The sequence below is a fragment of the Sinocyclocheilus grahami genome, unplaced genomic scaffold (genome assembly GCF_001515645.1).
Source record: "Sinocyclocheilus grahami isolate Dianchi unplaced genomic scaffold, SAMN03320097.WGS_v1.1 scaffold5.1, whole genome shotgun sequence".
In the NCBI taxonomy this organism is placed as follows: Eukaryota; Metazoa; Chordata; class Actinopteri; order Cypriniformes; family Cyprinidae; genus Sinocyclocheilus; species Sinocyclocheilus grahami.
In genome coordinates this window covers 6,091,710-6,105,452 of record NW_015505184.1, presented here as the reverse complement: position 1 = coordinate 6,105,452, position 13,743 = coordinate 6,091,710, and the positions used below count along the sequence as shown (strand labels likewise).

The 13,743-nt window shown below is 39.2% G+C and overlaps 2 protein-coding genes across 6 annotated transcripts in view; both read right to left on the bottom strand.

The window, feature by feature from the left end:
• Positions 1 to 553: 553 nt before the first annotated feature.
• On the bottom strand, positions 554 to 4,538 carry LOC107586677 (zinc finger and BTB domain-containing protein 47-like). Of its 2 annotated transcripts, none has more exons than XM_016274136.1 (3): positions 4,433 to 4,538; positions 1,843 to 3,108; positions 554 to 1,045 (listed from the first exon to the last, which is right to left on the bottom strand). In XM_016274136.1, the coding sequence occupies exons 1-3, from the start codon at positions 4,436 to 4,438 to the stop codon at positions 1,043 to 1,045; spliced, it is 1,275 nt and encodes a 424-aa protein (XP_016129622.1). In that variant the 5' UTR covers positions 4,439 to 4,538; the 3' UTR covers positions 554 to 1,042. The 2 variants fall into 2 exon arrangements, with proteins under 2 accessions (XP_016129622.1, XP_016129625.1); XM_016274139.1 differs by having other exon boundaries at positions 4,436 to 4,538.
• A 2,886-nt stretch (positions 4,539 to 7,424) lies between these two features.
• LOC107585408 (vasoactive intestinal polypeptide receptor-like) overlaps positions 7,425 to 13,743 on the bottom strand; it is a 37,123-nt gene continuing 30,804 nt past the window's right edge. For all 4 annotated transcript variants that reach the window (XM_016272426.1, XM_016272434.1, XM_016272443.1 and 1 more), the window contains exons 7-13: positions 11,751 to 11,904; positions 11,266 to 11,326; positions 10,108 to 10,174; positions 9,924 to 10,015; positions 9,704 to 9,833; positions 8,926 to 8,967; positions 7,425 to 8,751 (exon numbers count right to left, since the gene is read on the bottom strand). In XM_016272426.1, the coding sequence (XP_016127912.1) occupies positions 8,560 to 8,751; positions 8,926 to 8,967; positions 9,704 to 9,833; positions 9,924 to 10,015; positions 10,108 to 10,174; positions 11,266 to 11,326; positions 11,751 to 11,904 (738 nt within the window). In that variant the 3' untranslated portion in view covers positions 7,425 to 8,559. The remainder of the gene's footprint in view (positions 8,752 to 8,925; positions 8,968 to 9,703; positions 9,834 to 9,923; positions 10,016 to 10,107; positions 10,175 to 11,265; positions 11,327 to 11,750; positions 11,905 to 13,743) is intronic.

Sequence of the window (13,743 nt, the reverse complement as noted above, 5' to 3'; positions counted from 1 at the left end):
AAAACACAAGTCTGACATTACTCGCCTCCCCCCACATCCATGCACCACACAACATCCAATGGGGAGGGGGGTGGGCTCTCTGGAGGCCCCTTAGGACAGGCCTCCAGGGCGGTACCCGTTCCGGGACCCATGGCGGATCAGGCAGTTCAAGGGGACATGGTGGAGTGGGCAGACTAGGGAGCCATGGCGAAGCAGCTTGGGGAGCAAAAAAATTCCTTGGGGAAAATCTCGGGTTCCCTGGCTGGAACCGGCTCTGTGCTTGACTTGGGATCTGAGGCTCTCCCTGGGCTTGACTCGCGAACTGTGGCCCTCTCTGGGCTTAACTTGGGAATAGGAGCCCTCTCTGGGCTGGAAGTGGGAATAGGAGCCCTCTCTGGGCTGGACGTGGGAACAGGAGCCCACTCTGGGCTTGACTGGCAAACAGGAGCCCTTTCTGGGCTGGGCGTAGGAGCAGGTGCCCTCTCTGGGCTTAACTTGAGAAATGGAGCCGACACTGGAGTGGACTCGGGGGCTGGAGCCGACACTGGAGCGGACTCAGGGACTGGAGCCGACACTGGAGTGGACTCAGGGGCTTGAGATAACAGTTTTTTCCTCCTCAGATTCCTCCTTTGGTTTGAGGTGAGGGAGACAGCTGCTGTCAGCTGAGGAATGGAAATTAATTGGCCGGCGGACTTCACACTGTAGCGGCCGGCAGCCTTGAGAGTGCAGCGGCCAGTGGGCTTGAGAGTGCAGCAGCCGGCTGGCTTGACTGCTGAGCGGTTCTGGATCAGGGCCAGACACTCTCCAGACACCGGAGGATCCCTTCCCTACAGCATAGTCCAGTGGTGTCTGGGAGGTCGACGGGCGATGGTAACTGCCCCGATCCAGAACAAAGAATTCAGTGTGGCGTCATCCAATGCCGTCAAGACGGCGATCCCGAAGAATTCCCTGGCATACTCCACAAAAGGAAGGTCCTTACAGGCTAACCATGGGGAACGGAAAACAAAATGGGGAGAAGGGGCACCGCTTACTGTTCGTTAGGTCCACTGTTCTGTCACGGTGCTTACTGTGTGGGAGCGAAGGAGACGTCGGAGTTTCACGAATAATAGTCTTTATTAATCCACACAATGACTCACAGGCAGGAACACACACGTAGCACGGGGAATTGACGTTTAACACTGGACACAGGACACAGGAAAACACAGAGCTTAAGTACCAGGAACTCAACGAGGGGTAACAGACAAAAGACACCTGAATCAAATTAGCACAATCAGAACACGGGAGAAACTGGGTTACGGGGAGCACATGGGGAACAAAGCACAACACAGGAACACAAGGACAGTCCATGGGCATGACACTCTCTCGCTCACACACACACGCACACACACACATATTTATTTATTTATTTATGAAGAGTTCAGATGCAAAGCCTCTAAATGCCGTCTGAAATTTTCTTCTAAAATGAGCATTTTTATCAGGCCCATATATTTATGTTCAGTTATTTCACTTTAATTGCATAGAAAAGGACCTATACATTGCCATTAGAGTAACATTACTGAACCTTAACATAGCAGCCTGATAAAAATGCTAATTTTAGATGAAAATTTCAGATGGTACTTAGAGGTTTTTGCATCTGAACTCTTTATGCCCCATCAAAAAAACATATATTTAAATTTTTTAAAATACAGATATGTTTTTTATATATATGTTTAATACATGTTTTTTACATTCCCATTTGCCCCAGTAGCAAAAAACAAAAACCAAGACAGTGTTTCTATGACTTTCCAAAAGAGGAAAAAAATATTGAAAGATTATGCTGGTCAAAAAAGAATTTGCTGTCATTCTCTTAGCCCTTGAGCTTACCTGTATGCTCTTCTCACAGTCGGTCTGCTGATGCAGCAGTAGCTCGCTCTCCATAAGGAAGCGTTTGCCACACTTGTCACAAATATGCATGCGGTTATGTGACACGTTCATGTGTTTCTCCAGGTACCAGCGGTTGTTGAATGTCTTGGGGCACCTCACACAGGTGAAGCTCTGAAACTTCAAGCTATCCTGGTCCAGAAGCTCCTCACTGTTCCCTCCATGAGCCGTCTCCTGCCTTTCTCTCACACTGTTTCTCCTGGAGACCATCGCTACAGCATCAGCAGAGGCCAGGGTTTGTCGTACTGGTCTTTCAGACATGAATGCAGGTAATGTGTGTTCTCCTTCCTCTTCACTGGTGCCTTCAAGTCTCACATCATCATCTTCACTTTGCTCGCCTTCATCGTCCTCCTTCTCCAAAGCCACATTGTCTCTTGATTCCTCAACAGTCTCATCGCTCCGTCTTCCTTTGCCAGGAAGCTGTTGTCGTAAGGGAGATTGAGCTGCTGCGTTTCCCTCTAAACTTTTAGACACATTAAGTGTTTGATTGTTCAGGTTCAACTCCACAATAATTTGCTCTCTATTAAATGAATCAAGATCTTCAGAGTCCTTCAGGTTTTCCATTTCCTTCCCTTCTACTTTACAACCGCCTACTTGCACTGGACGCCCATCGCCAACCTGAACAGCATATGAGTTCACTTCACTTTTCTCTCCATAGATCCTGGCACAGGTGGGGTCCTTCTCTTGCTTGATCTCCATGAGAAAGTTGGAGTTCACTGAGTTGCTGTTGCTCCAGCTCTGAGCGCCGACTTCCTGTTTGGCTTGGTCCACACTGGGACTGATGTCCAGCGAGCTTCTAGTAATGAGCTCACTGCAGGAAGTGGCGATGTTGCTCATCTGGAGCACTGTGGCAGCCTTGAGCACATCTTGGGCATTGCAGCTGGAGACCAGCAGCTTGGAGGTGTAGATGAAGTTGAGGATCTGCTGCAGGCCTTGAGGCTTGAGGGTCTCCAGAGAGAGTTCAACTCGCCGCAGCTCCTTACTCGACGCAAACAGCGAGTGGAAGAAGGGGCTGTAGGCTGCTAGGACACCCTTATGGGCCTGGAAAGAAGTCTGGTGGTGCAGGAGGACGATGTCTACGTCACATAGATCTGGCTGAAACAGACGCTGCTTGTTCAACCTGTCCATTAAAAAGGTGCAGTGAAGGGCCACATCCTCAACGAGGGAGAACTCTGCAGATGGATGCTCGGCAGTTTTCTCCACTATGAGCTACAACAGAACATCAGATTGATGTGAGATGCATATCAACTTTCAATGTTTAAATATTAGATATTGATTTACATTACAATCAAACAACAGGCTGGAGTAATTGCCATTTCAAAGGTAGCTGTCAAGCAAATGATCATTTTTAAATTCTAGTAATATAAAACTATTTCTAGAAAACAATTTATATCATGTCTTTTATGCCTTTGTATATTTTATAAAAAAAGGTCACTCACAAAGAAAAAATATAGTATATATTAATGACATTATAATATATAATCAATTATGTATGTTGTTTACAGATTGTCTAAATCATACAGCTGTCATAATAAAATAATCCAATTATCCAGACAGGTAACCAGTGCAGATATCTAAAATTATATTATATTATATTTTATAGTATTAGATTAGACTAGATTAGATTAGATTAGATTCAGATTTTTAAATATCGAACACATATTTTCTTTATAATGCCAAGCTTGATATTTTTCTTAAAATGTATAGCATATAGCTGCTTTTATATTTTATATATTTTATAAAGATGATTTTATTATTTATATTACAATATTTTATATGCTATGTATCTGAATGATATACAGGCTTTCCAGCTATCATAATATAGTCATTCAATTATGCAGACAAGTAAACAGTGAAGATATGTGAAATATTACTATATTATAAAAACAATTTCTTTTAATTCTTTATTATAACAAATTATTATTATATGTCCTAGTTCTACTAGACATACCAACATTATTACACAACATTTCTCATTTAAGCTACGGTATTGTCCAAAGTCATGAGCTGGGACAGGTACACTCAGAATTTTGTTTTTTACAAAAATTGTACCTTTAGGGGTACAACATCTTGTCACTGGGGCAGTACCGGACAACTTTCTCCCCTCTTTACCTCTAAAAAGTTCATAATAGTATCATAAAACTACATATTACTACTATAAGGATACTCACTACTCTAAGGTACTAATACGCACCTTTTAGGGATGAAGAAGGTTGCTTTGAGGGTACTGTCCCTGTTGTACCCCAAAGGGTACAATTTATGCACATTTGTTCTAAGTGTAATTTATTTAGTTGTGGGCTGTATTAAAATTTGAACAGAAGTTCCGATAATAACAATCATTACATCAGCATCTTATCGAAAAGTAGCAGAAAGTTGTAGAAGCTCTCGACAGATGTGGAAGCAGCATGCTATCAGCACATCTGCATGACATGCACATCATCCTCCAGATGTGACTGATGTCTGTCAGATTCTACAGGCCAAGTAAACATTGACAGACATGCAGGTAACAAAAACAGTAAGAGAAGGGTCTTACGACCATGGTGATTCAGTGGTCTCTGCCTCGAAGGAGAACCGTCTCCCCTCTTTAGCATTTCAGAGCTTCGTTTTCATGAAAATAGCTGTCATTTATATCCACAATGCGCTCTTCTGTTTAGACATCTGTCCGTATGCAGAAGGGCTCGCACTCTCGGCCGGGGGAGTGATGATGATTGGAGGTGGAAAATCATATGGGTCGTTTTGTCTGGAGCTTTAAAGCGACAGGGACGTGATTAAACGAGGGGGAAAACACAATTCGAAGCGTTCGGAGCTAAATTATGGTTACAAATGGCAGAACAATCGCTTAGGTAGAACACATTTTTGGATGCGTTGAAACGGTCTCCTTGAGCACCTGGCGCCGCTGCGCAGTCAGAGCCCAAGGCAGCGGGGTCAGCGAGTCCACCGCGGAGTGAACCGGTTCACCGCAGACAGCGCTAACGCCTGCAGAGCGCCGCTGCGGCCACGCGGTGGCGCTACAACACAGTTTTTTGTTAGAGACGCTCTCATTGACGCCATCGTTAAACTCACAGCTGTGCCCGAGACGTTTCATAGATTTTTTTTTCACCTCTACACTTTATTGCATCTATAAAAGTGTTACTTTTCATGTTTTGAAATTGCTATTTGATATCTGACTTCTTACTCCTAACTCTTAAAATATTTTATTTACTGACTTAAAAGGTCATGCAAAAAGTTTTGTGAGAAAAATCGCAATAAATGCCTTTGTTATGATCTCGGGTTTGCTGTCAGTGCAACTGTTAGTAGGTCCCTCCAGAACAATAAAACCCAGTTTATTATACCAAAAGGCAAAAGTGTTTATTAGAGACTTTATTGAAGACTTGTGCCATCAAAAATGACAAAAAAGACCACACAGATGTAAAGTATGGGGGATAAAATGATGTATTATGTGTTGGGAGCTAACATTTAGTATATTTTAGGCCTATCTGGTAGAGTTTAGTGCCTTGGCTTAGTGCAGCTGTCAGATTAGATCTGCAGAGGTCAATACTCAGTGTATGCTTGAGTTAATATAATGTTTTTAGGGTTTTGATGGGGAAGAAATAATACTAAGTTCAAAAACACTGAGCAAAAAAAAAAAAAACTTTTATAAAGTTGAAAGAACACCAAAAGCTGCTCTGACGGTAAACATTGCAGAGATGGATTATATAACACAGGGACTGGATTTGAAATGCATTGTGCCTTGGCTTAGTGCAGCTGTCAGATTAGATCTGCAGAGGTCAATACTCAGTGTATGCTTGAGTTAATATAATGTTTTTAGGGTTTTGATGGGGAAGAAATAATACTAAGTTCAAAAACACTGAGCAAAAAAAAAAAAAAACTTTTATAAAGTTGAAAGAACACCAAAAGCTGCTCTGACGGTAAACATTGCAGAGATGGATTATATAACACAGGGACTGGATTTGAAATGCATCTTAGCTGAGTGTACTATTTACATGTTTATGTAGTTAACTCTTATGAATTCTGTATTTAGGCTAATTGATGTCACTTTTGACTTTAATAGGATTAAAGCATTTATTTATTTGTAAATGCCTCACACAATAAGTCCCATGGGGCTCACTGATATTTCATTCGTCCTTTAAAAATATCTACAGACTAAACTCATGTTATCTTAACCTCTATATGAGACTGACTGTAGTTCTGTAACATACACTATATATCTATTTATATAAATGCCCTAAATATAGGTATGCACAAAATCCTAAAATGTAGAATGTTTTATCTTATTTTGTGCAATACATTTCTGCATTCTATTGTTAAGATTTTTATATGCAATTTAACAGTTAGTTTTACAGTCATTCTCTTTGTCTTTGGTGTTGTTATCATGCACAAGTTCAGAGTGTGTGCTGACAAAAAAGTAATGGGTTATAACAATTGCTCTGCTGTAGCACATTTAGTGTTAAACTCTGTCAAAAGATTAGAATCGTTGGACAAATGTCTTTAACAACATGGTGTAAGAGGAAGGTTGTAAATCGTCCAGTGATGTTGAAGTTCACGAGTAAGCTAATGTAAGTCGCAAATCAACATAAATCACAAGGTCTATAAGAAGGGCATCTAATAATAAGCCTCTCAAACAATGATGTTTATGGTCGTAGTGAGTTATGGGAATTTAATTTTAATATAGTCTTTGAAAATAATTTCCATATGTGAACTAGATGAGGCTTTTGGACATAAGAAGGGGTTGCATGCTTATATAATTCATATTTATATCGTGCTAATTAACATGGTGTGATTCTAGGCTTAGTTTCCAGCCCTCCCCCCATGGGAGTCATTTCATTCATTTCAATGCAATCCTCAGGAGACGCTGCCTCCTGTTGGCTCTCATCTGCTCACATCTATAAACATCATTTTGTTTATGTATTGGAGATCTCGCAGTAATTTTAAACCGCGCTTGACCATGCTGAGTTTGGCTAATCGGTCTGCTGTGACAGCATGCTCACTGGTATTCAGACACTGAAAATGATATAAGGAGAGATACACAAAGGGAGGAAGAGAGGGAGAGTTGCGAGAATAATTTAACAAGGGATTTGGTAGATAAATAAATGACAGATGTTTTAGATACGAGGTAAACAAAATGAGATCTCCTTCACCTTTCACTGGGTCTGCTTTCTCTCACTCCATCATTCTTGCACAAGATTTGATTGTCATCCTAATAGTGATGTCTCTGATTTTGAAACTTCATGAGAAAGCTGAAATCCACAATATATGAAAACAAAGCAGTTGCTATTGTGGTTGAATTAATGCCAGAATGAATACAATGTGTTTCGTTTTTACACAGAGCCATGTGTATAGATAGATACATACAGGATGGATGGATGGATGGATAAACTTAGAAGGCAATGACCTGTTAAAACCAAAAATTTAAATAAAATACAAAATAATGATAATTTTTTTTTAATTGTACACTGGTGATAGTGATGATTTGTTAAAATAAAAATAACACATAATTTAATATAAAAATCTATAATTTTCTCTGACCAGCATATAAATACTTTTATATAAAGAGAAAAGACATGCTAAGATCTAATGTAACAAAATTGATCTGTATACTTTCTATGACAACATCCACAATACACTTTCCAAAAACAGCAACAACACTCCTATTGACATTTTCTCTTAAATGTACATCTTATTCACAATGAGGTGCAAGAACTGTGCATGCAAACATGCAGGAGCATTTTCATGCCAGCTACTATGACTAACACTGCAGATGTACTCATGACAGCTAAAAAGATTTCAGACTAAAAATCCTCTTTAGAAAGACCAATCTCCTAAAAATGCATCTTTTGCAATTGTTTTTATGCGACAAGTGCACAGTTACACAACCCATGTACATTTTCACATGTAACTATACAATTACACTATAAATCACTATTATAAAACATACAGCATGACACACTGCTGCACAAGTAAACATGCTTTTATGGCTCTCGATAAGAGACGTTTGTGTTTGTCCACATGTACATGCACATGACACGAATAGGGAGGATGCAAAAACAATGTCAGACTGTCTAAATCATGACTTTTTTCCTGGAATAAGGAAGATGAAAATAAAACCTGGTCACTAGAGACCCAAAAGGTCACTGTTCAGCTTTACAGATTATTAAGAGACTGAGAAATCTTGAGTAGCATAATGAGGGCAGGGAAAACAGAAAAACACAACAGACAGATACCAACTCTAATGCTGAAGCTTAATGTCTGTGCTGTTGTGCACAAAAAAACGGGGCAATAGATGTGGACCATGATTCAAACGAGTCTTCTCTCAGCAACAATATTGCATCCTTATAAAGCCAGTGTCACTTGAGTCAGTAGTTTGGTGAAACACAATCAAACGTCAAAAAGTCCATTTTACTTGCATATTTCTCTCCTGATCGATGTGTATGAAAGAATGGCTATGAAGATACATCATATGCCAAACGGTCACCATGAGCTGCACGGTTTCCCTCACGTTCCTACTGAGCGGTGAGATGCGCAGTTCCTACAGGAATGATGGCGGAGCAGCAACCTGCAGATGATGGAGGTGGTCTGGTTGACAGCCTTTCTGTGCGTGTAGAACACAGACTCATTGGTTTGTGTGTCTTGTCATAGACGGAGCATCACTCAGACATCTGCTCAGACGGTGGAGAAGTCATCTTGACAGGCGGAAGCGCGGGGTGTGGAGGGGCTGCATTTTGTCATCATAGTGATTTGGGAGCTGAAGTTGAGGCCGTTGCTTGCCATTGAGGGCTGCTGGTATTTGGTGTCAGCTCCCAGAAATCTCTGCATGTGCCACCGCCTCCACTTTCGTTTGATCTCAGACTGGACCTGGAGAGTGCGTGTATGAGGTCAGGAAAATATCAATATTTTTCTAAGATGATTTTTGTTAGATTAGGCTTTTAGGATCATGAGAAGCAAATTCAGACATGTGTTTCCAAACTTTTGACTGGCATGTACAGTTCTCTCTAATACATAAAAAACATTCAATTCTGATAATATTACCTCTCCATTTAGAAAACAGTAAAGGACTGCAACACAAAATCCCTGAAGAAAAATAAAGAGAACAATCAATTTGAGCTTATGTAAAATCATGCTAAATTCAATTGCAATTGTTCAAATTATAATTTTGCAACAAACACATTTTAAAACGAATGAAAATAATTAAATACAAAATAAATCATTTTTATTTGAAATCTAATTTCAGTATTTTCTGATCATAATATTTAGATACATTGATGCTGTTCTTATGATAAACTGTTTTTAATTATATATCAAACATGAATTAAATTAACCATTTTAGTCTACAAAAAGCAAACTCCTTTGACTTTAGAGAAAGATGGATGGTAAGTCTTTGAAGTATTTAAAATGAAAATTCTGTCATCATTTACTCACATTCATGTTGTTCCAAACCTGTTTCTTTCTTTTGTTGCACACAAAAGAAGATATTTTGATAATGTCTTTATTCTTTTCAATACTCAAACTGTATTCAAAAATACAGATTTGGAACATCACGAGGCTGAGTAAAGTTTTGGGTGAACTAAGGCTATTATTTTTGAATATCCTCATTCAACCTTTTCATCTGGCTGCATAACAAACACGGAGGAATAAATATCACTGGGCATGTCTGGGGTTGCGGCGTGCTGGCAGATCCCACGGTGAGTCTATTGTTGTGGCCAATCTTAGTATTCTATTGGCATTTAGAGAATCCAAACTAGATAAGCAACGCTTATAGAACAGTACAACTGTGGGTAAAAACATATTTCAGTCTCCTGCCGCCTACCTGAAAGGACCCCAGGATCAAGTCAAACACCAGACGCACATAAGACTCGATGTGATGAGGTATGAAAGCAAAGATTATGTAGTTTATCCCAAACAAGGGAATCAAAAGTAGAGTTGATTTTGCCAGTCTCCTGTAGATCAAAAGAAATGGCATATGTTGGAATACGTTTGTGTTTATATTGTGCATGTAATACAGCAATGTCTGTGGTCTAAAAACTCACGAGTACTGGTGTGACTCATTTCTCCCAATATCCCGGCAACTGATTTTCTGACGAAGTATCCGGATGATACAAATGAAGAGAATGAAGTTCATCTAGAAAAACAGCAATGACAGATTAGGCCCCGTTTTAAAGTATTTCATGCACCACCTGCCATATTTGTGATTTCTGCTGTAAGGTCACTCACCAGTATTGTTATCAATGTAGGGGTTTTTATAATCCACCACAGATCATCATCAATAAAATCCCAACATCTATCAAAAGAAAATAACAGAAAGAAATTATTAATGGAGCAACACATTTGGGTTCCTAAGTAAAATTCCCAACCATTTCTTGCATAGAGAAATGAATTTTAAGCAATAATGTATGAAGCGTTTAAGACAGACCTACCTTGAGCTCCAAGGTGATTATGTGATGGTTTATGCTTCTTTAGAAGCCATAAAATAACAAATGATTTCAACTTTTGTTTGTTTGTTTGGACTACTTAATAGTCAAATGTCTGGGTAAGAATCCTGAAGAGTGATCAGTCACTGTTGCTATGGAAAGTAAACTACTGGCCACTTAAAGTCGGGACTCCTTTCAGACATGATTGATTTAGTGCATGTCTTGAACTCTTTGTTAAATAATTGTTTAAAATCCCTATGTAGAAAATGACTGGGAAAAATATTTCCAGAGCAAAGGCTGTTGAAAAAGTGGACTCTCACTGTTTGAACAATCCACACACTCTCAGAAATAAAGGTACAAAAGCTGTCACTGGGGCGGTACCTTTTCAAAAGGTACATGTTTGTACCTAAAGGTTCCATTTTGGTATATTAAAGGTACATATTAGTACTTAAAGTGTACATATCAGAACCTAATAGAAACAAAAGTGTACCTTTTGAAAAGGTACTGCCCCAGTGACAGCTTTTGTACCTTTATTTCTGAGAGTGCATGAAGACTTTATGCAAAACCAAACAAAGAAATAAATAAGAAAAACGTGGCAATGAAAATGAAATTATCCACATAAATTATTTTCAAATGTCTCCTCCAATGAGCTCTGCTCTAAATATAGCCTACTGACCTCCATGAAGGCATGCCATTTATCATCAAGGAACAGCCTTCAGTGAAATTTACAGTGTCAGCTATACTGTAGCTATTGACAAAAGGTGTGTAGAAGACAGAAATGCAACTGAGCTCATAAACTCATAAAAATAGTCATATCCTTTACTCTGTTTTAATTGTTGCTCTTAGGTAACAGTGGCTACAAGAAGCGAAACTAATTTTTATGGCTCCCATGAATGTGTATATAAAAATATTGCAAAGTATCAAAGTGCCGTTCTGCGAACACAAAGTTGCATTTACTCACCCAATATCATGTAAATAAGCTTTTGTGATGCTCCAGATTGTTATGAAGACACCTGGAACTCCTGGAACACAAACACACATATTGACTAGGAATATTGTCAATATTTGAATACATACAGCTCTGACATGTTGACATCTCTGTCAGAAGGCATATTTCCAGGGATCCCTTATTTAACTGGCCTACGTGATCATTAGGAATTCAATAAAACAAGTGGATTGCCAATTAGTCTTAAACCTTATTTGACCCTGAGATCTGAGCCTGCTTATCCTAAATTTAAGAAAAGTGACATGTGAAAAGTTTGCCAACACGATACAGTGACGTCAGTGGAAATGTTAACTGTTAAATCTTGAGTCTGTACATGCACAAGGTCCTATTGACTTTAGTGATCAATCTGTCATTTGCATTTGACAAGCGTTTCTCTCCTGCCATGAAGAATTATGAGGCCGAGGGGCAATACATCTTAATGCCACTGATCACATACGCACCCCAGCCAATGAGAATGTACCACCAGAAGTACTTCCTCTCAGAGAAGAACGATACGGCCAGGAGAGCATGCAGATACAGACCCTCCACCAGTAACCAGAAGAAACTGGCCATCACGCCATACTGGAAGAAAACCAAGGCAGCCTTGCAGCCCACCTGTAAAATGCAGAGAGGATTTTGTTTAGAGCTATTATGCACTTGTGTATATTATAACAGGAACTGCGGTCCTGAATGTTTACCATGTACTTAAACAAAGGGAATGCCTTTGCGCTGGTGTGTTGCATGCGCTAGGCACTAGAAAACATTGTGCAATACTTATAAAGAGGGGCACTAAAAAGAGTGTAAACACATATAAAGAACCTCTGTATGCTGTTCTGTTAATGGTTGACGCTCTTGTAGTGCGCTGACTGTTCAGAAATGTCTTTATTATCACCTAGAAGTGTTTCTTAATTATTGCAACAATCACACAGCCCTAAACAATCTTTAAAGGAATGATCTCTAATAAATAGCGAATCCATTTTAATTAATGACACTATCTAACTAAGCCTAAATAATCTACAGGCTGTTTAAATGTCAAACATGTTTTTGTGGCCTTGCAAGAGTGTTTACAGAGGGGATACCGTGCCATCATGAGTGTTTGAGCACCCTGTTGTTGTGACGGGGCTGACATATTCTGTTGGCCAACAGCTGCGTCCAGACGGCCCAAAACACTCAGACCCAGATGAAGAGTGTTTATACAGGAAAACACACAGAGAACACATTACTAAACCAAAGCGTTGGATGCTTTTGACTCACTTTAATTAACAAAATGTCATTGTTTTACAATTATTTTAAAAACTTGAACACTGCATATGATATTAATAACTATGAAAACGGCACTAAACAAGATAAACATGACCATGATGCTGGGTAAATACAATGTCAGCCATGTCCAGATGAGTGAGGTCATTTACAAACTCTTCAAAGATCTTGAAGGACTGCTCAAACACTGCTATGCCTGACCACAAAATGAGATTAAAGAGCAACTTTGCCAAACACTATTTAAAGAGCAAACCTTGTGACAAAACACTAGAGCAGTTTACTAACGACAGTTTATCAATCGCAGAGATGATGCTGTTTGTTTCTTTTGAGGGGAAAAAAATTACATTCGCATGATGCAGTTACATTCAACTAAGGTAGCAATAAAGTAAAATGCAGCCAAATACAGTGTAAAAAGGTTTTGTCAGGTATAACCTAAAGAACGTGCTTTATGTGGTTTTATTCCAGTGAAAAATATGATGTAATATCACCGAATCAACCTGACTAAGTTAGGTTACACCAACCAAAGTCATTTTTAAATATTAGCTCAAGTAAAACTGCCTGTTAATATGTTTTACAGTGTACCAGGAAACATAATTGTAAATATAACTGGACTGCTACTTTTTACTATATGTCTGTCTGGAATACTTCATTCTGATTGGTCAGTGGCAGATGTCAGCGGTTGGAATCCCATTCATTTGATTTTTAATAATAAATTTATACAGTTAAAGACAGACCTACTGTGTGCTACGAGGTTGTTGATATGCTTCTTCTGAAGCCAACAGCCCACATTGTACTGCATTAACCTAATTTTTTTTTTAAATCATGTTTTACTCTGGAATTCCTGGTAACAACTACATTACACATGATTCTGTGAAGAAATTCCAAAAAATAAAAACCTCTCTAACACCCACCCACTTTCATGAACCCCTGCGAATGACTTGAGACTTAAAAAAAGTCATTTAATGTGTCCAAATTTGCCTACAAAAATAGTATGTGAAAGAGTAGCATGTTTGAATTCATATTATTCATAAAACAGTAGGCAAAAAGTTCATAAATGACCTACTACTTCCACAAGATTCTGAAGTGTGCATCCAATATCCAATGAATAATTTACTATCCCCCATGATGCCATGCAAGAGGAGATGTAAATGGCAGTAAAGCATGTAAATCACGACAATGACAACAAGGTACTAC